Here is a 24,180-nt window from a genome sequence, read left to right as displayed (position 1 = left end):
TGATACACTATTTCAAGTGAGGTATACAAATGCACATACTGCAATTTTTACTGAGTTGATTTAGTTGAAAGCAAAACTGACCAAAGAGTAAATTCAGAATATATTCCAAGTATTCTTTTAACTTCACTTTTGTTTTGAAAGGAACAGTTTCTTATTTGTCTTTGCAGAGAAACTTGATTTATTTAATCTACGATGCATTTGTGACTTGGTTGCTGGTAAATACAGATTAAGATCTCTGTCTCGTGACAGGACCTGTCAACAGAGCTATAGAATATATGTATACATACATATATATATAAAATATGCATTTTCTTATTTTCTTTCTTTGATGAAAAAATATTGTTTGGCATTCCTTCCTAATCAAATATTTCAATTTTTTTCTGTGGAAAATCCAGTCTTAGACTGTCCAGAGAGTTTCAGTTGTGTTACAGAACAGTTGTATCTAAATTTAGTTCTCAGAAGAGTTTTGAAGTTTTATTATTTATTTTATTTATTGTATACACTCTCTTAGCCTCTCCACAGGGGAAGTGCTCCACCCTCTGATCATTTAGTGGCCCTTCTCTAGACTCTCTTCGATAGGTCCATGTCCCTATGTTGGGGACCCCGGAGCTGAATGCAGTAGTCCATGTGAGGTCACACAACAGTGGAGTAGAACGGGAGAATAACTTCCCTCGACTTCTTGGATATGCTTCACCCAGGATGTGATTGGCTTTCTCCACCCAGCCTGTACTTGTGCTTGAAATTGCCACAGTCCCAGTGCAGGATGTTGTATTTATTTTGCTCAGGTCCATTTCTCAAGCCTGTCACGGTCCCTTTGGATTCCAGCCCTTCACTCCAACACGTTGAGTACAGAAGTTTGGAGCTGTGGGCAAACTTGCCAAGAGTGCACTTTGAGTTTCTTACCCACCAAATGGTCCATCCATCAAAGCCATCTTTCTTCAATTTAGAGACAAAGATATTGTGTGGGATTATGTGAAATGTTTCTGCATTAATCTACTGGAGTTTAGTAAGTACCCATGGCATCTTTGGTTGAGATTCTACCTCTTAATTTAAGAAGGCATGGGGAGAAATAGTAGTGTCTTGTCCCCACCAGAGTTCTTCCATAATGAGATTAGACAATATTTAGAAAGTAGGACTTGCAAATGCACTATTTAGTGCAGACAAACACAACACCTGCAATAAGGCTGTAAAGGAATGACAGAACACTGAGAAGGAATGTGTAGTATACAGCTGAGTTTGGGATAAAAATTAAACACAGATGTTGGTACTTTCTATTTGAGATACTCTGACTGAGCTCACTTCTCTAATTAAGCTGTTGTCTCCAAGTCCTAGCAGCTTTTTTGTTACTTCATTGACTCAGCTGAAAGACTTCAAGTCGTTTTAAATTTTATTAGCTTTATCTCATACTATTTCAATTTGATAAAGATATTTGTACCATCTGTAGTTTAGATTTTTTCTTTTGTAGTTGTAGACACGCAAGTGAAAGTGTCATGAGCAGTATTTTTAATGCATTTATTTGTATTTAAATGTCATTAGTACTACATACCGTGAAGTTTTGTTTTTTTTTAAAAAGATCAACAAAGAAAACCAATACATTTAAAAACCTGGACCAAGGTATATTTGTGCAATACAACATACTCTTTTAAAAGTTTATACAAATTAACTAAAAAGTACTCATCTTACTTTTCAGTGAGATTATCTTCTTCTATTATGAATTCACTTCTTCAGCGAATGGAAATATTGTCGGGTCTTATCTGAAGTTCAAGAACCATTCCTTCTCATGAACTTTATATTCTCTTCTTCTTCCAGACTGTCAATCTGTGTTTAGATAAGATAAAGAATGCTAAAAATGTAACTGGGTACATTTTCTCTCAAATTCTGGACAAGTTTCTTGCTGAAACCTGCAGTGCTTTCTGAACCACAAAACATCATTTCAGTAGTGCAATGAAGACAAATAAAGATTCATGGACAAATGGCAAGGAGATGCAAAAAAAGCTTAGCAGGCCTAACAAATGAAATTGGAGAGCTAGACTAATTGCTACCAATTCCTACTGTCTCAAATGAAAGATAAAGTGACCTAAAAGAGAATAGTTCAACTTGACAATTCAGGCATATACTTTATATCTTTTTCTGAGTCCTGTAGTGTTTATTTCTCAATCAATAAAATCAGTTATTGCACTCAGAGAGGTGAGCATGATATTGAATCACTAAACCAATAGTTTCCAGCATATGGGTCTATCTTCATGCAATAAAAACATTAAAGTCCCCATTTAATATTAATGTTACCTATACAAAGTGGATTGAGGAATCTCAGCCTGTGTAAACAATGAATTTATCTTGTAGCATCTAAAAATCAAATTGGACACTCAACTGCTAACCAGGACTATTTTATGTTGTATGCATCTAAAAGAGTGCATTCTGATTTAGGTTTATTTTCACTGAAGCAATACTTATCAGTTGAGTATGAAGACTATTAAGAGAATTCAAATTACTTCCATAATTTCATGGCTTTTTTATTGTTTCCACTGGAGTTGACTGTCCTTCAGACTTCAAGCTCAGTGGCTTACAGAATTTGACAAAAAGTCATGTTACTCTGCATCTGGCATAATGTCCATTTAATTCCTGCTGTTGAGTCTTATTGGTTCCATGTTCAAAGTTATATCTACTTATCAGTTAATGCTATTTTTTAACTTCTGGCTGCTTCTTAATAGGCTACTTCTGCAAAAGTTTCACAGCAATTTCAATTTCCCCTCATTGGTGCAAGGTCTACAAGTTCAGAATTAAAACTGATAAAACAAATATAAAGAAACAAGCTCCAAACATACTGCTTGCATTTCTGAGCCAGATTAATGCGCTGAACTTTTATAGTTTATTTTAAAATCTTTTGTCAAGACTCTGACTTCTGCCAAGTGTTAGAATATTAAACTTTGTATGATGCTTAGTCAGCATGTCATTCCTGCTTTTGGGAATTTCAGTGTCTCCTTGTCAGATATCAGCTTGCCCTAAAAGCACTTTATTGTCTTAAAGATGATGAACAATTTGGCAGAAAAAAATATTTACGGACTGATTTGGAGTGTCTACATCAGCTGCTTGGTGTCTCAGATCATTGAAACCTATTATATTAGCTATTTAAAATAAGGATTTATTTCTATTTGAATTTTGAGATGTCTCCTTGGGAGAGCCATTTACATGTAAACGTATATTTTCCCCTTTAACAGTGGCTTATGGGCTATAATGGTAGAGCATTTTTGCATTTTTATGTTTAATTTTATTGTAAAGAGCCTTGGGATGCATTTCCATGAAAGGCACTATATAAGCTCATTTTGTATTGCATTGTATTGTATTGTGACAAGTGCAATAATCCTCAGGTTTCCTGTCCATTAAAGAACTCATTTCACAGCTCGCTAATTATGTGAATGAGAAGGGGAAATAAGTCCCTTTTCTCTAAGGTATGCTGAGCAGATGGCAGAGCATTCATTTCTACTAGTGAATCTAAGGACTTCTCTTTTCGTTCCAAGACTTGTCTCTGTTTATCAAACAGAAGAAGAAAAGAGAAGTCAGTTTCTTTACATGACAGTATGCACTGGGAAGTTGTTTCTATCCTTCGGTAATACAACAGTAGTCAGTACATGCTACATCTGAACAGTCCATTTATTTAGCATGGGACATGAAAACAATTAAATGAATGTGTAATTTAATGCAATTCTAATTTGCCACTGTTTCTTTAGGAGATATTGATTAGGTCCACTCTAGGGATTTGAAACAATGCCTATGAACAGTTACAAATGAATCAGCTGAATGCCTTTGGGACAGTACTTAGTCTGTAATTCCAATTAGAAAAACATTATTTCCTTAGGCCTTGGAATTTTTTCTCATAATCAGGCTTTTGCTCGTTTGCTTATCTGTTTTTCTTTGTCCTCACTCATAGAAATAACTGTATTGAGCCAAAAATGCATATATAGGCCCCTAAAGCACTGCTTTTTTAAAGATCATGTGAGTCATCAATGGTAATGGTGTCCTACTGTGTCCTACTAAAAACTTGATATTTGAGTATTAAAAAGAGAAAAGCTGAAATTAAAGGTCCAGATGCATTGGTGGGACTTCGCAGTAAGGTTGTGTTAGACAGTGCTACACAAGCAATCAGATTATTTTCTCCCTATAGTGTAAGGAGAAGTACTAAATTTTTTTGCTTCTTCTCTCACCACTGGGACATCAGTTGCTTTCATTTTAAGTTCATGGTACTGATTTCATTCTAATTTCAGACGGATGCAGCTCTAATGTATGATGCAGTTCATGTGGTGTCAGTGGCTGTCCAGCAGTTCCCACAGATGACTGTCAGTTCACTACAGTGTAATCGCCACAAACCATGGCGTTTTGGGACCCGCTTTATGAGTCTCATTAAGGAGGTGAGTCACTAATAAGATACATCCTGCTTCCTTTCTTTCCTTTCTTCCAATCTCAATTTCTTTTTATTTTAATCTCACTTGAATTCTACTTTTTGTGTTGGTGGTGGTGGTGATGGTGGTTTTGTTTTTTTTTTTCCCAAGTGGATTGGATGAGGCTCTTCTAAGCTTGTTGCTTGTATACAGATATAGATTGACAGACAAGACAAGCATCTTCATTTGCAAACAGGTTTTCCTGAGCTTTTATTTGCAGCAAAGCATACAATGAGGAGAAACAAAAAAGAGTGAAATTATTGCATTCAAAATACTAGGGTATTTTTAGAACATTTCTGTGGTATTAGAAAAATACCCCCCATGATCCCAAGCCTTTGACTAGCAGCTAAACACTGGCATAAATACAGAGGGACTAAGCAGGAAGTTTACTACCTTGTTTTAATTTTTACTTCTTTTGTTGTAATGAACTAATATTTGTGACATCTTGTGCTATAAATAATTGCTTGTTTCTCATTCTTCATATACAAAACACTATGGTAAAGATAAATATTGCAATGGAATATAATCTTTTTAACCTAAATTGTTTTTAAGATGAAAGTTTTCTCATTTGCATATCCTCATTTAACATAGTTTAAGAACCAGGCTAACTTTAAATAATAAAAAAGTAGGATATTCCATTTCATTTAAAGTAAGGAATTGGCTCTGGGAGACATCAATTTTTACTGTCTCAGTGGTCACTAGGACTCAGCATCTTGTAAAAGTAAGCCTGTTTGAGGGAAATGTCCTAATAGAATAACAAAATCCAGAGTTCATGAAAAGTGTTGGGACTGTGGGATGGGAAAAAGAAGTGAAAATGCATATATGAATATTGGAAAAATGAGAAGAACAAGCTTGTTATTACTTTTAGTAAAAAGTTTATTGGATAACGTGGAAAGTGGTTTAAAAAAATATTTTTTGAAGATTAAAGAAAGCTTAGTTAGCAAAAAGAGAATGTAAAATATTTTTTTAAAAATAACAAGTTGGAATACTTTGATAGAATAAATAATATTCTCACTTTGGTAGAAGTAAAATATTTCTTTTTGGGAAAATAAAGAAAAAGGTATTTATTTATAGAAATCATATTTTTTATTTTTATTCTTTTCTTCCTCTATAGGCTCACTGGGAAGGCCTCACAGGAAGGATAACTTTCAACAAATCCAATGGCTTAAGGACAGATTTTGATTTAGATGTTATAAGCCTCAAGGAAGAAGGTCTTGAAAAGGTGTGTAAGATGTCTACCTCTGAAGTGAGGTAAAAACCTACTTCCCCCCAGAAAAGTAATTTTTTTTTTTCCTGAAAAAAAGCGTAACGTCTACAGCAAAATGAAATTTTGTATGGGAATAAAATATATGTGGTTTTGAAAGTGTATTTCAAAAGTAGCTTTGACACAAGACTTTACATATGTAGGGTTGTGTTTTATTTTCCTTAGAAGAAGAGAGTACAGCTGATACTTTAGTTCTGACAAGTTAAGTATTTTTGTGAGATCTGTTTTGTTTTTTTTTATTGTGATATTTTATTAGCTGGGTTTCAGTACTGTTCAAATGACAAATGTTTGAATTTTCCTCTTAACATTTAAATGCATGTTGGCCAGAACGTTATTTCATTCTTACAAAACAGGTGTCCAAGTGAGTAGAAGTAAACAAAATAATTCGAACATGTATTTTGCAGTTTACATCTGTCATACATACATAGTCAGTGTTTAGTTATTATACTCTGTGTTTTGTAAACATTGTTTTCCCTCATCTTCAGATGAAGTTTTATTTGGTATTGCTCCAAGGTAATATTGTCTTGAAAAATAAAAAGAGGAATTGAGGGAAGTCATCATGCTGCAGAGTTTTATTTACTTTATTTTTTCTTTCTTTCTTCTTTTTTTTTTTTTTTAAATTTGTTTGCTTACTTATTTTCTGTAAATAGCTAAATGGAGAACGTATTTTTCCAGAACCTTTTTTCTCTAATGTCAGCTTTGAGATATTAATGTTCTCTGACTAGGAATATTTCAAAGAAGTTTATAAGCTATTAAGTTGCTTTGGAAGGATTAAATAGACATGAAGATTTTCAAAAAGGTCCAGTGGCGTTCCTATAGTTAAAAGTCTAATTTATATTTTAAAATATGAAGCAGTGCCAGGATAGTGAAGAGCCTTACTATAATGTATTACATTAAGGGAACTCTCAATGTACAGTTGTCATTAAATTTGCAAAGCAAGTTTGCTTTGTATAGCAGTACCATAGGTATGATGCAACATGTCTTGTTTCCTGGAAACAAAAATAAAAGAATTGAATAGCTAGTGGGAATAGCTAAATACGCCAGTAGTGGCCAGAGAGTCTGCATGTAAGTAGAAAATTAGAATAAGAAAAGGCAGAAAAGAAAAAGTAAGATGGCTATAAGGACATTAAAGGTCATTTGGGAACCATCTAGCACCATGGGTTTTCTTCATTGTGTATTCAGTTTCTTCTTTGGTACAAATACAAATTAAAGAAATGGAAAATTAATATATTTGCATTTCAGTGACATATCTGATATTACTTCACAACCGTTTTAAAAAAATAAAGGTTTATCTGTGTTAACAAGTTTTTGTTGTAAAGTATGCAGACTGGAAATTTCCTAAGAGAACTCTGGTGTAAAATAATGCATAATGGATATGTAGTGGGCTAAAGCAATGGTATGTTCCATCTGGATCTGTGTTATGTCTGTTAATATTTCACCTTTAATATGAAGGCAGAAACATAAAAACATGTTGATTTAATTCTCAGCTGACAGTATATTACAAGATATGTACACAACACAAAAAAACCTAAATAAAACAGAAAAATCTAGGGATTAGAAGTATGTGAAAAAGATAAAATTCAACAGAAAATGCTGTATTCTAAAACAGAAAAGAAAAAAAAAGGAACTGGGAAACGATAATAATGAAAGATATGTGAGAGACAATAACAGAAATAGCTGTAAAAGGATATAGACATTTTAAAAAAGCCAGTGTGTTATTCAACAGTATATATAGAGAGTAATAGAAGTTACTTTCGGTGCCTTCACCCTGCATTTTGTCTTTAAAGGGATGTGACAATATTACTTCTTCAACAGAATATTTGGAACAAGCAGTAACAATTAGTAACCATGCATTAGAAAAGTTTGGGAGCTGGGAAATTGTTACCAAAGAATAATGAAGAATGCTACACATCTAATGAAACATATGAACAAAACCAAGACAGTTTATGTAGAGAGAAGTGATTAGGAAAATTAAGCTATATGTCCGTTACCTTGAACAACTTACATCTGGGTTCTGTAATTTATTTTACTGAGACAGAGAAAACAATGTTAAACTAAAAAAATTTTTGAAGAAATCCTATTTATTCTGAAAGAGCAGGAACTCTATTTTCCTTGGGTCCAGGAGGAATCTTTAAACCCCAGAATATGACACTTCCAATGGGAGAGAGAATATATTTTTTCAAGTCCTTTCATTTTGAATGAGTTCTTCGTTTTTCTTTCCAATATTGTCCTCCAGGTAAAGTTAAGCTGAATCTTCCTTACTTCTTGCTCTTCCATCCCTCCCTCCCCTCCATCCTTCACTTCACTTTGTGCATTCTCTCTCTCTCCATCATATGCATAACTTTCCGCTCTCCTTCAGATTCCTTCTCTCCCTGCCCCCTTCACTCTCTTTTCTTCCCTTTATCCCCTTAACCTTTCTTCCTTTTCCCTTTTTCCTCTCCCTCTCCCCTTTCCCCTCCTTCCTGCCATGGTGTAAGAGATTATTCTTTTACATCATTGTCTCAAAGCTTGATGACAACACAGATGAACAAGTCCAAGCAAATCCTGGGCAAGGATGAGAAATCCTTTGTCTGAGAGACACAGATGGACAAGGTCAGGGAGAATGAGAGAGAGATAAGCTGCAGACTAGTGGCCAGGAAGCAGTCTTTTGTGTGGGCTTATCTTGAGGAAGATGGTCATCTCAGGGGGTGCTGCACATGACTCTTAATCACCCAGGAATGCCATGTTGACAGAAGAAGAAGGATAAAAAAAGGGGACCAACAACCATGAAGTTAGGTTTTTCTGACAACAGATTTCTCATGACCTGAGACCTGCATGCTGAAGAAGAAGAGGTGTCTGATATCAGAAGCTTCATGAGCTGATGCCTGCATGCTGATGGACTCTCTCCTGGGCCTGCTACCTGAGACCTGCTGCTTCCTACCGCACTTACCCTGTGGCTTCTTACTGCTACCTGCTTGCTGCTGAAGGCCGGCCATGCTACTGCTGCTCTCCCCATGCTTATCCTCGGACTATTGGGATGGCGTGCAACGGGACTGCTGCTGGATCCTGGTGGTGATTATCCTCGCTTTATGCAATTCTTGCTTCTTTCCTATCTTTTCTATCACCTGCTTTCCCTTCCCCATCACCCTAATTCATAATAGTCACCATCATCCCCTTCCCCATCTCTCTGATCAAGATTTCTAATAAACTGGTCGGAACAACATATGAACTGTTGCTTCTTAATCTCACGCTGGGTATACATACATCAAAGAATCTCCTCTCCCTCCTATAAATTGGAGTGAGACACATGACAAGTTATCTAAATCATGTATGTTGAGTTAAAAACTACTTATTCTGAAGTCAGTGATAACAGAAAATTCACTCCTCACACTGAATAAATGGTTTGTGTAAACTTGAATTGTACATGAGATACCTGTTCTCCTGAAACTCTTAAATGAGGGGTGATAATCAAATATCAATTGCATATATTTGTAATTGTAATTAATGTTTACACTGAAGCTGCATTGTGAGGAAAATTATTCTATACTGTAAAAGTATCATACTTCAGACAACCAAATTTAATTAATGCATTTAATGTGAAGGTTAGTCCATAGGACCTGACAGGATCCATCCATGGGTTTTGAGGGAACTGGCAGATAAGTTACCAAGCCATAATCCATCATATTTGGAAGGTTCTGGCAGTCTGGTGTGGCTCCCACTGTCTGGAAAAGGGGAAACATAACACCATTGTCAAGAAGAGAAAAAGAGACCATCAAATTTTGAGCAGTGCCTGTCAAAGTCATGGAGTAGATCCTCCTGAAGACCCTGGTAAGGCACATGGAAAATAAAGATGACTGATTGGTAATAACCAATGTGGCTTTACCAAGTGCAAGTCATGCCTGATAAACTTGATGGCCTTTTATGATGGAGTTAAAATGTCAGCAGATAAAGAAACAGCAGCTGACGTCATCTACCTGGAATTGTGCAAAACATTTTACTCCATCCAGCATGACATCCCAGTTGTAAAACTGGAAAAAAAATGGATTTGATGGATGGACCACTCTCTGGAAAAGAAATTGGCTGGACAGTTACACTCAGAAAGTTGCACTCCACAACTCAGTGTTGAAGTGGAGACTGATGATGAGTGACATTCCTCAGGATTCAGTGCTGGGTCTAGTGCTATTTAACAGCTTTGTAGGCGACATGGACAGCAGGATTGAGTGTACCTCTGTAAGTTTGCAGAAGACACCAAGCTGAGTGGTGCAGTTGACATGCTAGAAGGAAGGGATGCCATTAAGAGGAACCTAAACCTGCTTGAGAAGTGGGCCCATGTCAAACTCATGAAATTCAACCAGGCCAAGAGCAAGGTCCTGCACCTGGGTCAGGGCAATCTCAAGCACAAATACAAACTGTGTGGAGAATTGCTTGAGAGCAGCCCTGAGAAGGATTTGAGAGTGTCAGCTGATAAAAGTCTCAATGTGAGCTGGCAATGTACGCTTTCAACCCCAAAGGACAACTGTATCCTAGGTTGTGTCTGGAGAAGTATAACCAGAAGATGATTCTGCCCCTACATTTTGCTCTTGTGAGACTCCACCTGGAGTACTGCACCCGGTTCTGGGGCTCCCAACAAAAGAAGTACATTGAGTTGTTGGATTGGGTCCGGAAGAGGGACATGAAGATGTTCAGAAGACTGGACCACCCCCCCTATGAGGACAGGTTGAGAGAGATGGGGCTTTTCAACCTGAAGAAGAGAAGGCTCCAAGGGGACCTTATGGTGGCCTTCCAGTACCTGACGGGGGCCTACAGAAAAGCTGGGGAGCGGCTTTTTGTAAGGTGATGTAAGGACAGGATGAAGGGAAATGGTTTTAAACTGGAAGAGGGTAGATTTAGACTAGATATTAGTAAGATATTCTTTACTGTGAGGGTGGTGAGACACTAGAACAGATTGTCCACAGAGGTTTTGAATGCCCCCACAGTGGAGGCATTCAAGGCCAGGCTGGATGGGGCTTGGAGCAATCTGGTCTAATGAGAGGTGTCCCTGCCTGTAGCAGGGGGGTTGGAACTAGAGGATCTTAAAGTTTTCTTCCAACTCAAACCATTTTATGATTCTATGATATTCATTAAGCTAGTCTGGAGAATATGTAAACTCAGAGAATTTAAATTTCAGGAGTGTACAGTGCTTCTTATTTGTTATTGCGGTGAATTACAGTGCATTAGTCTTGGTAAGGATAGTAGCTTTGAAGAAAAACTGAGCTTTACTCAAGAACTCTATTCCCTACATTGCAATTGAAAGAATAAAGAATTTCATATTTTTCATAAATAACTTGTTGAATTATGATTGATATGATTAGAAAAGGCTTTATACTGAATGGCAAATTTGATTTTTATTTTAAACAGATGTTCTTTAAACATACTATAGAAGATAAACTAACATTATGATGTATCTGTGAAAGTTATTGATATAGAAGGAAGCTACCGCTTTTAAAAATACTGTTAACCTTACCTAACTATCTAATTAATCACTTGTGAGTTTTTTATTTGTATGGAAGCATAATTCAGGAACTTAGCTGCATTCACACTAGAAACTGTAAAAACTGTTGACTCTGAATATGCCTATTAAATTGCATATATGCTTTCTCTTAGAAATCAACTTGAGAAAGTATAATGTAAATGATCCATAACCTTGAAAAGGTGAGAAATTTGAAAAAGATTGACAAGGTTTATGCTGTTGTTCTGATAGATAAATCTAACAAAATTCCAATTATTATTTCCAGAAGAGACTAGAAACTTTGGGTTGAAGTCCAATTTAGTCCAAAATTTCTTCTTTTCAAATTCCTACCATGTTGCTAAGCAGACTGTATAAATTTAAAGAATTACTGTATTCAGCACTCTTCCTTCTAAAGTTTAAGAATGCATCATAATTATTGTTAATTATTCTACTATACGAATCTATTAAAATTTTATTGTACAGATTAACTGTGTGCAGCTTTCAATAGTCAGGACTTGAATGACTATTCAGTCTGTTTTATCAGACCAACTATTTTTATTTTTTTGTATTCCTGTACAAATAACATCAATTATATTTTAGTATTAAATATTTGTGGAAATAAGTATAATTTTATTAATTTCATTTTTTTATTGTTGTTTGAGGCAGTGCGCAAAATACTTGAATACATACACATAAAAGATAATTAAATTTGTGCGTATATTAGCCAGACTTCTTTTCATTATTTGCTGAATTTTGTCCTTGAATAATTACCGTCTTGAAACACTTGGTTAAGATTTTTTAGATTTAGTTCTGACATTGTTTGTACTACTGAACTATTAATTAAATATTGTGAAGCTTGTTAAAGATTTTTTCAAAGTGGTATACAATTGACTGACCACTTGGAAACCTGAGATACACTCAAAAAAGTACATTACATTCTTTTCTTGTGGTGCATGAAAAAAAAATCTCTGAGCTCATCTAGTCTAATATTCTGTATCTGCAGTGAGCAGCTGCAGAGAATAGAGAATAATATAAAAAGTGGTAAGCGTAGTGCAGTATTCCTCTATAATATTCCTAGACAATCTGCTTATTGCAGTATAAAAGGGTAGTGTCTTTGTAGAAACAGGTAAATATATTTTATATATATATTTTATATATAAAAGACACTACATTCAAATTTGAAGTGTGTATTTCTTATTTCTTCCTTGTTGTGTACTTGTGATAATGACTATCTTAGACTGTCTCAATATCTGTTTCTATATTATCATGAAGATGCTATACTTTTGGATGTTATGACAAAACAGTGTTAAAGCTGAAGCTTAGTCATAAGAAAATGAAAGAAAATGAAAGGTGATTTACTGTTAATTTACTATTAATAAGATGTAGTGTTATAGTATACAAATATGTATTTTTCATTGGGGTTACAAATTTAGGACTTGTTTCATGAAGTTATAGAAAGAAGCTATGTTATCTTGCTACCATTGACTTAGGTCAGATGATGCAACTTTATTGATAGATTTCAAATTTCTTCAGGATTTTTTTTTTTTGGAAACTGTAATATTAAAAATAAACATCAAGCTAAAAAAGCCACACAAACTTTTAGGAGAACTTAAAAGTTTGTTGAAAGTACAGGTAAGGCAGTAGAAGTAAATAGCAAGTTTTTTGAATTGAAATTGAGTGTAGCAAAGTACCTTGATTTGCTTTTTCAACATTTTTTGGCATTTAACTATTCTCAGTTTTCTAGTGAAAGCACATTACCTCTTCTGTTCTGTTCAAAAAGATACTTTACAGTTCAAACACTGTGTTTAAGCAAATAGGAAAAAAAAATGAATTAACTGCACTGCTTATGCATTGTTTTCTCTAGGAGTAGCTTTTAGGAGGTATCTCTGTGATTTGGCAGGTATAAATATCAGTTGTATTCCAGAATCTCTGGCATAGTTGCTGAGTTCATTAAGAATAAAAGAAGTATGTATTCTAGAGAAAATCGTACTTTTGTTCCATTTCTTACATTTTTAATTTACAAAAAGAAACACTTGTGCAAAGCAATTGCATTTAAACTCATTTAGAAAAACAATGCAATAATTTAACAAGACACAGACTCCTCTTTGAAACTGTGCAGCTGATTGTTCTTATTAAACTACATGGGTGTAGTTAGGGTTAGATAAAAACGCAAATACTAAAAAGTTTATAATTATTTGCTTGTTGTTGTAACTGTATTTAAAAGTAGGGAAGGAAATATTTTAACTAATAATGTTTGCTTTTCTGAAGTAAAATTGAATTATGATTGTTATAATTAAAAAATATTGCAACAGAAGGTTTTCAATCCTTTTACTATTTCTTAATTGTGGCCAAAATTCAGGGCTGCATATTTTGGTTTTCCTATAAACATTTCAGATCACAAAGTGAAATTTTCTAAATTAGTACATGAAGAGAAAATTTATTAATTGTAACCTTTTTTTTCAATGCTTTAAGAAGATGTCTTTTTTTGTTATATTGCAATTGTATTTAGACTCATTTGTTCCCCTGCCTTCCCTTCATGGTTCTTTTTTCAACTTAAGAGGTAATGGATCACAAAAATTCTACAATCATAGTCACTCAAAGGAATGGCTTCTTGCCTCATAATACGAGTGTTATGCAGGGAAGAAAGACAAATATTCCTGATGAACTGGAAGCGGTAAAAATGAAAGCAAACTTAACTTTTCTTTGTTACTGCTTCTGCTGATTCATGCTGTGTTGTGTTCCCAGTTTTAAGAGATGAAATTCAATTCAACCCATGCTGAATCACATCCTGAACTTGACAGACTGTGTGCTGTAATATATTGCTAAGGAATGAGTTTGAAAGATTTAATAAGTATATTCCTGTGTATGTTTTTATATATACAAATAAACGCATATATGTGTGTGCATATGTGTGTGTATATATATATATATTTACAACCAAACCTTTTATGGAAATGTTGAATTACAGAATTGTTGAATTCAGTTTTAAAGTTTATTTACATTGTGTTGTAGATACCGCTCAGTATTTTAAATGATAGATAAAATGTTCTCAAAGACGAAAAAGACAATTTTCCTTTTCTAGATGGGAGTGATACAAAAGTTCTGACGTCTAAAATTTATTGCCTGCTTTAGTTTTATAGTGATGAAATTGCAGATGAATAATGTGAATCTAAGACTTACTGCCTAGTATGTGAAACTGTCCTTGACCTGTACCTTAAATTATAACCCTGGGTCCTAACTTAGATAAAAATCCTATTGGCTTTACTGGAATAAGAAATTCAGGGTAGAAAATGTCAAAAGATCTATGCACTGAACATTCATCTGGAAAACAGTTAAATTATAGCACCTAATCTCCTTTCATTCTTCCCTGTGACATTTTTGCCATAATATCTTTTTGTCCCTCTGTTCTCTTTGGTGAGCGCAAAGGATAAATCATTCTGTAGAGATGATGCTCTCTGCACTATTTCCACCAAACTATTGAGTTATCTTCAAATATGGTTTATGTTGAAGTATGAAAGTTAAGTGGAAAATTAAGTATTCAGAGTGGCTGTAGATACTCTGTGCATCATTTTTCCCCTTAATGTCACACTTCAAGAAACACAGTCTAAATTATCATGAATCATATTTTAGAAATGTAACGACAAGAGATAATGGAATAGGGTTGAATAATAAGTACTAGCAAGTGTTTGTTTGTTTGTTTGTTTGTTTCTTCTAGAAATCTGTTTTTTTTTTTTTTTTTTCCTTAGCATGTTCTTTCCTAGATGATGAAATGTAACTCATGGACAATTTACATAGTAATATATTGTTTTTATAGGTTGGAACTTGGGATCCACTGAGTGGCCTTAACATGACAGAGAATCAGAAAGGAAAACCAGCAAACATCACGGATTCTCTGTCCAATCGTTCTTTAATAGTTACCACCATATTGGTAAGCATCTATGGTTGCATTTCCAAAAATATAATTGTACGGGAAAGCTGATAGAATTTGATACACTAAATACAGTGGTAGCAGTCTGCATAATATTGCAGTTACTTAGTAATTACTCTGTCACAAATGAATTCTGCTTGGTAAATTGATAATGGATATTTATTCCCACCTAAACTGTAAGGAAATTATCCCACTTTTAAGGTTGTGTTAGTTGACTGGTAATTTCAGTTTCCTTATTATTGACTAAAGTTTGGATCATTGACAAAGCAGTTTAGTTTAGCACCCTATGAGAAGGCAAAAGGTGTTTGTTTCAAACAAAGTAGTCTGGCCATCCAGATTTATTGCTTTTGTATACTATTTAACACCATCATATCACTTTTAAGGGAAATAGGAAACATTTATCTTTTACTCTAATCAAAGTAGTTACTTAATTTTTAAGTTAAAAATTTTAATCAAATTTACTTGAGCTATCTTCTTTTTCATTGCCATTGTTGACATATTCATAGCGGTGAATGAATTGTTTTGGAATTTCTTGCAATTACATTTATAATGTAAAAAAAATGTTCAGAAATTTCCAAACTGTAATTTTGAAATATTAATTTTAATTGCAAGAAATGGAAGATTTACCAGCAGTACATCTGCTGTGTGTGTCTGGTGCCACCACCATTACAAATTAGCAGATATAAAAAAATGATGCATTTCTATATTGGGCCTATGTGGCAAACTTTTGGTAGTAGGGGGCTGCAGGAGTGGCAGGGGTTGCAGAGCTTTTTTTATTATTATTTATAAGAATACAGTGACAAAGATCCATCCCATAAGAAACACACTCAATAACTTAGGATGTTTCAATTATATTTATTTATTCAATATTTATTTAATTATATTTTAACTTCTGTCTCTTGGTGGGGTGTAAGTCCATGTAGTATATGTATCAGATTAATTTTGCATAGTGATACTTAAACTTTTGATTTTATTTGAAATAGTGATCTCAAATAAAGGGTAAGATAATGTAAGTGACAGCACTATTAATAAGCATTGATTTTGAAAAAGTAAACCTCAAAATAGGCCCCTAAGATTTATGATGGTGTCTGCTTTCTGTAGTCAAGGATATCCTTTCTACTAGAGGATAATTTTGTTTTGTAGTGGTTTATGTGTATGTCAAGTTTACATATATCAAAATAAACAATAAGAAATACAAGAATAGTTCAAATAGGTTTTGTGAATGGCTTACTTGTAACTTCCTGTACTTCAGTTATTGCTCAGTCAAAGTTTTGGTAATTGCAATAACTCTTTTCGGCTATGAAGACACTTCAAAAGGGTTCTTAGAAAAATGAAGTGAAACAAAAATTGTTCTTGTGCAAAAAGCAAGTGTACTAGCATACCCTGTTTTATTATTGACCACCTTCTCTTTTCCTTTTGTTTTTGACAATACTGCTTAAGGAAAAGCAGTTCTGGCTTTTAAGCTTCACACGTGATTTTTCTGGGCTGGTTTTTCACATTAAGGGTTCCCTGCATTAGTCTTTAGTCTACTATCTGCTGTTTTTTTTGTTGTTTGTTTGTTTTGTGTTTTTGTTTTTTTTTTTTTCTGTAGGGGGAGGGGACAGATTTTTTTTCTCTTTTTTCCTTTTTTTTTTTTTTTAATCCACAATCATTTGAAATTGTAAGGAAATTGTAAGATAAGAAAAAAATGTTTTGCTTTCAATTACAATAATACACAATATCTGATACCCTTAATGTATCATGGAGACAGTATGATTCAGTTCAGCTGAAAAAAGTTATCATTACATTCTACAGTGTTACAACAGTTTAATCATTTAACGTTCTGTGGTTTATTGAGTGAAGTAATTTTGCCGGAATTGGAAAAGTACTCATACGTGTTTTTCTTTGCTGGAATGGAAGCTTAGTAAAATTTTTTGGGATGTAGCTGAATTAAAGTCTGGACAAAGTGAAATTAGAGGAAATAAAGAAAGCTATTTCTATTTCTTTGCCTGACAAATGAGTGAAACTGCATAAAGTGATAACTATGGCTTCAGTTCTTCAGGCAGTAGTTTATGATTATATGTTTCATGTCTCACAAGGTCACACTAGAGATCTTCTAGGAAGTATCCTAAAATATATTAGGTATGATATCTTTTATATATAATACAATATAATATAATATAATATAATATAATGAATTTCTATTATAGATAGTATTATGGAGGAAGGTTAATTTGCTGTTTCCTGTAGATCTTTTCTTCAATTAGGACATGCTGGCATAAATGACTAGTGAGTTGTCTTAGTCATATATTACATTGTTTTGATTGCCTCTAAGTAGTGGATTGCTTCACCTCTCCCAGCTGGATTTTGACTGCCAGCTATGAAAGCCTATTGTGTATTCCTTCTGTATTCCTAACTAAATGTTAATTAGATATGACAGCTTTTTAACTCCAGTATCCCTGGTGAACAGAAGCTAATGATTAAAATTCTCTGTTCTAATAATGACAGATTTTGAAGATGGTTTTCCTCTTTTCATGAACACTTTTTGTTGTGTTTTGTTTTTCTGTATTGATATTATTACGAAATAATATGTATTTTGTATTCTGTATTCTTTAAAAAAATACATATTTGTTTTGAAAGTATTAGAGAAAAATCATAATTTGATTATCCTTAAAATAATTTCAAATGTTGAATTTATTGTTGTCATTTCTAATAATATCTTAAGAGTCAAAATATAATAAATACAATCTCTTGAAACAATTCAAGTAAGCATTTCTTGTCCAAATCTGTTTGCAAGGAGATTATGGAGAGCAAGACAATCATATATATATATAGATCTATCTATCTATCTGTCTGTCTGTCTGTCTATCTAAATACACACATATACATAAATTGCAGTAAATTTTTTCTATTTTGGCATCTGGATAGAATAAGGGGAATTCCATTTAAGTATCAGTTGCACATTTTAAATGGCAAAAGAAGCCTGTAAGGCTCATTAATTAAATAAAACAATTTTAATTCAACATGTAGAAACATGAGATTTTTTTTATTGTGTAAGCAAATTTCAAGTTTGTGATGTAACTTACACATTAAAAAATGAGTACAGTTAAAAATTTTTCAAGAAGAACATGAAAATAGGTAACGGTGAGACTGTAATGTTGATAGTAGCGATCGGGGGAAAAAACAGCTCTTTGAACATGGTATACTTGCAGAATAGCAGAAATCATGCAATGCAGAAAGTTATGAGAAGACCAGTTATTTTTGTTTATGAGAGTGGCATGTGAATAGTTTGGTCAAGCAATTTGGCCTTTGATACAATTGAAAATTCCCTTTGTCATTTCTTTCTCAAACTTGTCCAGTTTTAATCTTGGTGTTTGGACATGAGAAGACAATTTATATCAAGTAATCCCAGCATACTTTGATTTTTAACTTTTCTTTTTTAATGCAGAAGAATGATAGCCCCTTAGATCATGGTATATGACAAATGTCTGACTTTGTGCTGATTATCCCCACTGTTCTGCCACTGAAAATTAACACTGTGGCTAAATTGGACCACACAGCCAAGAAGACTACACCTCCTGGTATAGCAAAATATCACAAAGCTGCAGAATGTTTGAGGTTGAAAGGGACCTCTGGAGGTCACCAGGTCCTACTCCCTGTTTAAGCAGAGTTGCCCAGAGCAGATTGCCCAGGAAAATATAATTTTTAATCTACCTGCTATTTTTCTGTGCCTTGTGATCAGATCTTTATTTGCAACAGTTATTATTAGTGTACTTTCAAGTAAATTTTCTTAGAAGAATATTTATTTCATATATCTACATCCCCAAATTTAATACTTTTCTCGAGGGATGGAGGAGTTTTTCTTTATTAGCTTTCCTTGACGATATTTTAATCTTGTCATTCACTAAATGATGACTTTGATCTTAAGATTATCCAACAAGTTGACCCATTATAAAATGTGCTCATAATATGATAAAATTAAATAAGTACTCACAGTAGGGATTCTGAAGGTTTTTTTTTTGTTGTTGTTGTTGTTTTTTTTGTTTGTTTTGTTTTGTTTTTTCTTAAAGCTGTGATTTCCATTATAATTTCTCAAAGTTTAAAGGAAAGCAATTATAATATACGCTATATCCTTCAGTCCATCTTTCAGTCTTACCACAGTCTTTGTATCTGTGTGACATCTTATTCTTGTTACTTACGGTTCACCCAATATTTATCATCATCATCATCAAAAAAAAAAAAAGAAAAAAAAGAAAAAGAAAAAGAAAAAAGTGCACTTTTCAGAGCACTGATTATTTTCAAAATCAGGTTATATCAGAATATATTAATAATTTGTACATGGTGTTACCTAGAAAGGTTTGAAAGGATTGCTTGACTACAATTAACTTTTGGCCAGTCATGTTTTAATGGATTTAATTGTATGTAATTTTCACTGCTGTCTGGTTTTATCAGTATTTCATTTCATAACATCATGCAATAGTCTGTTGGATGCAGAGACATAGTGCACTGTGGAGCTATGTTTCCTGTTTATCACTAGCAGTCTCACATGAGTTCTGGCCTTTAAAAAGGAAGTTACTCTAGGATGTACTGCATTTCTCAGGAGACAGCCTCTTCATGATTTCTGATTCCAAGTAATAGAGGAAGAGTTCTGTGGTCTTTCCCAGGAGGGAACTGGTGGAGGGCCTGTTGATAATAATTTGGAAGGACCTTCTTTTTCTCCTCCATTTTTATTTTCATTTTGTCTTGATTTATTGCTCTTAATTAGTCTGTACTATCTCACATTCCTTTTAATGAATTAGTTTCTCCTATCTCAGACAGGTTTTTTTCCTCTTCCTTCCAGCCGTCTTTTCTTCTTAGTGGACGGAAGAGTGTGCATGATTAACTCTTCAAACCGCAACAACTGCAAAATTTTATATAGAAAAAATTAAAAAGCTTAGACTTTGTACTCAACTCAATAAATAAGAAAGACACAAGATTAATTTCTGCTTGGTGTTAGATTGTTTTGGTTTTTTTACTAATGTTTACTTCAAGAGTGGTTTGGCTTTCTTTTAGGTTGTATGTGAAGTAAAGTAAATAATGAAGTTATGACCACCAGATTTAAAGTAGCAACAGTTCTTGATTCTGTAATTAATTACTTATCTAAGTTCAGTCTGATATGAACAGTACCTCGAGTATTTATGCATTAGGATACATTCTTTTTTTTAACTGTTAATTTTGGAGCATTTTAGTATGGATTGTGTTAGCCTGTTATTTATTTCACTCTGATTGGTGTCCATTCCAAATATAAAATTCTGTTTTTGCTTTCTCTTGGACGTGTAGTACTACTTGTGACATGTATTTATTGGTGATGTCCCATCCTCTAATTCATCCTTTACAACACTGGCATATTCAATTAATATGAAAGCAGATCTGAAAGTAATGCCTTCTATTTTGTTGTGTTGGCCCTTGACATCAGAAGTGATGTTAGGGTATTAACTAAGATTGAACCTTTCCACCGATATTCTGTTACATTTTGTGCAACAGATGGCAGCAGAGGGGCAATCTGACAAAATGGCATCTGAAGTGCACATGATGCAAAGGTGTGTAGTTGAATTCCTCCATGTGAAAAAAATTAGCACAGTGAGGTGGTGGGTATTGTGTTTCAACAGAGGAGACAGCAATGCGAAAGACAATCATGTTCCAGATGACCTTAAGCAGCTGTCAGACCATGAAATGAAGAGCATATCTATCAGTTCATCCACAGAAATAGTGGATTACATCCAGAGATGTGTGTACAGAGCTGAGCATTGACTTCAGCACTGGAAAAAATGGTAGCAAAGTTTGCGTTGGGTGATTTCCACAAATGCTCATGCAGAAATAGAAGGAACACATGCTATTGAACCAATGCAAGGTTGAAGGTGACAGTTGATGTGCCTGGATCACATCATTACTGGTAACGAGATGTGATGTCATCACTGCCAGCCAAAGTCAAAATGTGAGTCCATGGAGTGATGATGTGTATTTCCTATTGAAAAAAAGTTCAAGATGCTGCCCTCAGTAGTTAAAGTGATGTGCATTGTCTTTTGGAATAGGAAGTAGGTGATCCTTATGGATTTCTTGGAAACTGAGTAAGCTATCAACTCTGGCTACTATATTGCGATGCTGACTAAGCTGAATGCTCAAACTTCCTGAGTCAGGCCAGAGAATAAGACCTTCCTCTTGCAACACAATAATGCCATGTTCCATACCATTTGGAAGATCATGACGCATATTACCAGTCTTGACTGGACTGTCCCACCACATCACCTGTATAGTCCATATTTGGCATTTTTTGAATTCCAGCTGTTCAGGCTGTTGAAAGATGGACTGTGTGACATTTTCCTAGAAACAATGCAGTCATATGTGCCATGAAACAGTGGGTCTCTTCTGCTGGTGCAGATTTTTACAGGTGCAGAATGCAGGCTCTTGTCCATTGCTAGTGAAAATGCATAGCTAATGGCATTGGCTACTGTGTAATCAGCTACAGAGCTGAGAATTTTTTCTGATTATGCCATTGTACTCTTAGTATCAGTTGTAGTTTCCATGGACTCAAAGAGGAGGCATTACTATCAGAACGACCTACACATAATGTATGAACAATAAATACAAGTATTTTGGTTAATGCAGTCTTCTCTTAATGGTTGAAAATGGATGTAATATTCTGGGAAAGCATAGCTTCCTGCTAGGTCTATGATCTTGATTCCATTTTTTCTAATATTTTAATCTTCCACATCTTATCTTGGAATTTATATTTACTAATATTTTAATAAAATATTTTTTCTACCTTATATCCTTTATAGACTTGATTAATTTCCTTTTTATTGTGTTGTTGAACAAGTACTCATTTCTTTCTTTTCCATTGGACTAGGTTCTAATCAGATGTTTTCACAGATAATTTATTTTCTTTGCATTGAGATAAAGGCCACATAATCTAGATGTTTTTTCATCTAGGCACAAACAACTTTTCATGAAACAAAATCACTTTGTATTATATCACTTGATTCAGCTGAATTCACTTTTACTTATGTTCTTTCATTGGACTAGAATGATCTCAGAATAGAACTGTACCACCATTGTCTGTGATCTGTCAGGCTTCTGCAGGATATCGCAGTTAAATTAATCTGTTAACAGACATGAGTAGCCTCAGTACAATGATCAAGTTCTCCTTTACATGGAGGAGCTAGCTAATTTCCTAGTGTTGGTTTTGTTTTGTTGTTTTGTTGTTTTGTTTTTTTTTTTAACATCCTTTTAAAATAGCATTATCATAACATAAACTAACGGTTTCTAAAACAGTATTTTGGTAACACATGGTATGTATTCTTGTTCTATGGTGATTTGTCACAGATACGCACAGTATAAACTTGAAGAAGCCAGAAAAAAAAATTCTGTGCAATGCTGAATGTTTTCTGTTAGGTTGATTTTTTATAAATTGTTCATCTGTGTTATACTGACTGAATGTGTACAGCAACCTGTGCACAAAAAGATGTTTGCATTCTCTGGGTAACTGAAGCTCATATATATGGAATTAATAAAACTGAGTATTTCAGTTCATAGGACTGTTTCTTTGAAGTGCTATGTGGATACTTAGCACTAAATATAATACATTTGCAAATGTCTAATAAGCACCAGAGAGTTTTATCTGAATGCTAGAGATTTTGACAACTTATCTCTTGTGAAGAATCAGTTTCTAGTTGTTTCCTTTCTTTCTTATTTTTCTAAACTGTCTTATTTTTAAATGAAATAGTTTTTTGAAGCCCTTCCTTGCAGAGAAAAAGCTATCAAAATGGAATATAACCGGTTAAAGCAAAACTACTGTTGAATTTTTTAATTAAACCTGATAGTTGATGATAGGGATATATATCCTATAGATGTATAAGCTAGAGTAGTATATTACATATTTATGACCATGGACACATAGGAATAGTGTTGCTTGTTGGCAATAAAATAACACCCTTTCCATTTCTTGCTTTTCTTAGAAAAAATATTTATAGTAAATACTATTAAGGAGATCATCTAACTGTGAAACAAAAGTATGAATATATATGTGAACCTTTGAGTATATGTTATTTAGACTCCATTTTTTTTGTTTAAGGATTATAAATATCTATGATTTAAGTCTTGTGACAAAATTCTAGCTTATCTAGATTCCCAATTTCAACTAATGATAATGATAACAAGACTTTATTTGATTATAAATCTTTCAACGCTCTCATTACAACCAATGTTCTTTTTCTTTTTAATGTATTTTTTATATATAAACTTAATTTGAGTTGCATACACCACTTTTACTGTTTTTTTTCTTTAGATTTTCCTAGATTTAGAGCCCTTATTTTATTTACATAAAAGAATAATATTGTTCCGTGTCTTTATAATAAAATGGTGATCAAAAAGAAGTCAGTGCTGAGAAGTACTTGAGTGCACCTTTTACAAGTGGAAAGATACTGTATTATATTTATGTAAGCTCTGTTGCTTAGTAGTCCAAGAACATATATATATATATTTCTATTTCAAATTACAGCAAAGCTATTTCTTAGTAACCATTGTGAAATAAATCACATGGTATCCAATTGTGGCCAAATTTGTTTTGAATGTTACTAGAGTGCTTTTTTCTTTTTTTCTTTTTTTTTTTTTTCCCTCTTTCCCTTGTCTTTTATGAAGAAGATAATGAATTCTTCATTACAAGTGCACTTACAGACATTTCAGATCATTAATATTTTATTTCATTTCATTAGAGAACAATCCCTCAGACTTTTCTATTTTTTTCCTTTCAATTATTTTTGTGTTGATATTCCTGAATGTTATTTTCCATGTTCAATTTCACACATCAAAAATAATTTAAACTAGAGGTAAGAATAATTTGGATGACAATAAATGTTGTTTTTAAAATGCAGTTATTTACTCTCACTTTGATTGCTCTCATTTCAGGACAATCATCCTTGATAGAAAGTCATGATAGAATCCCTTTCTTATAGCCTGAATGAGTTCAGAGTAGACACATTTTCTTTAAAAAGTGTCTCTGCATGAGGATTTATTTAAGAATCTTTATTGGAGAAAATGTGTGTAGTTGACAGTGCTTATTCAATGGCTT

General features: G+C 33.7%; 1 protein-coding gene across 1 annotated transcript in view; it reads left to right on the top strand.

Annotated features, from left to right (window-relative positions):
• GRIK2 (glutamate ionotropic receptor kainate type subunit 2) overlaps nucleotides 1-24,180 on the top strand; it is a 366,322-nt gene that overhangs the window by 189,446 nt on the left and 152,696 nt on the right. Inside the window, exons 7-9 of the mRNA XM_085217584.1 lie at nucleotides 4,263-4,406; nucleotides 5,551-5,658; nucleotides 14,982-15,095. Coding sequence (XP_085073710.1) covers nucleotides 4,263-4,406; nucleotides 5,551-5,658; nucleotides 14,982-15,095 — 366 coding nt within the window. The remainder of the gene's footprint in view (nucleotides 1-4,262; nucleotides 4,407-5,550; nucleotides 5,659-14,981; nucleotides 15,096-24,180) is intronic.

This window comes from Meleagris gallopavo, chromosome 2 (assembly GCF_905368555.1).
Source record: "Meleagris gallopavo chromosome 2, MGAL_WU_HG_1.1, whole genome shotgun sequence".
Lineage (NCBI taxonomy): Eukaryota > Metazoa > Chordata > Aves > Galliformes > Phasianidae > Meleagris > Meleagris gallopavo.
This window is presented reverse-complemented; position numbering and strand designations above follow the sequence as displayed.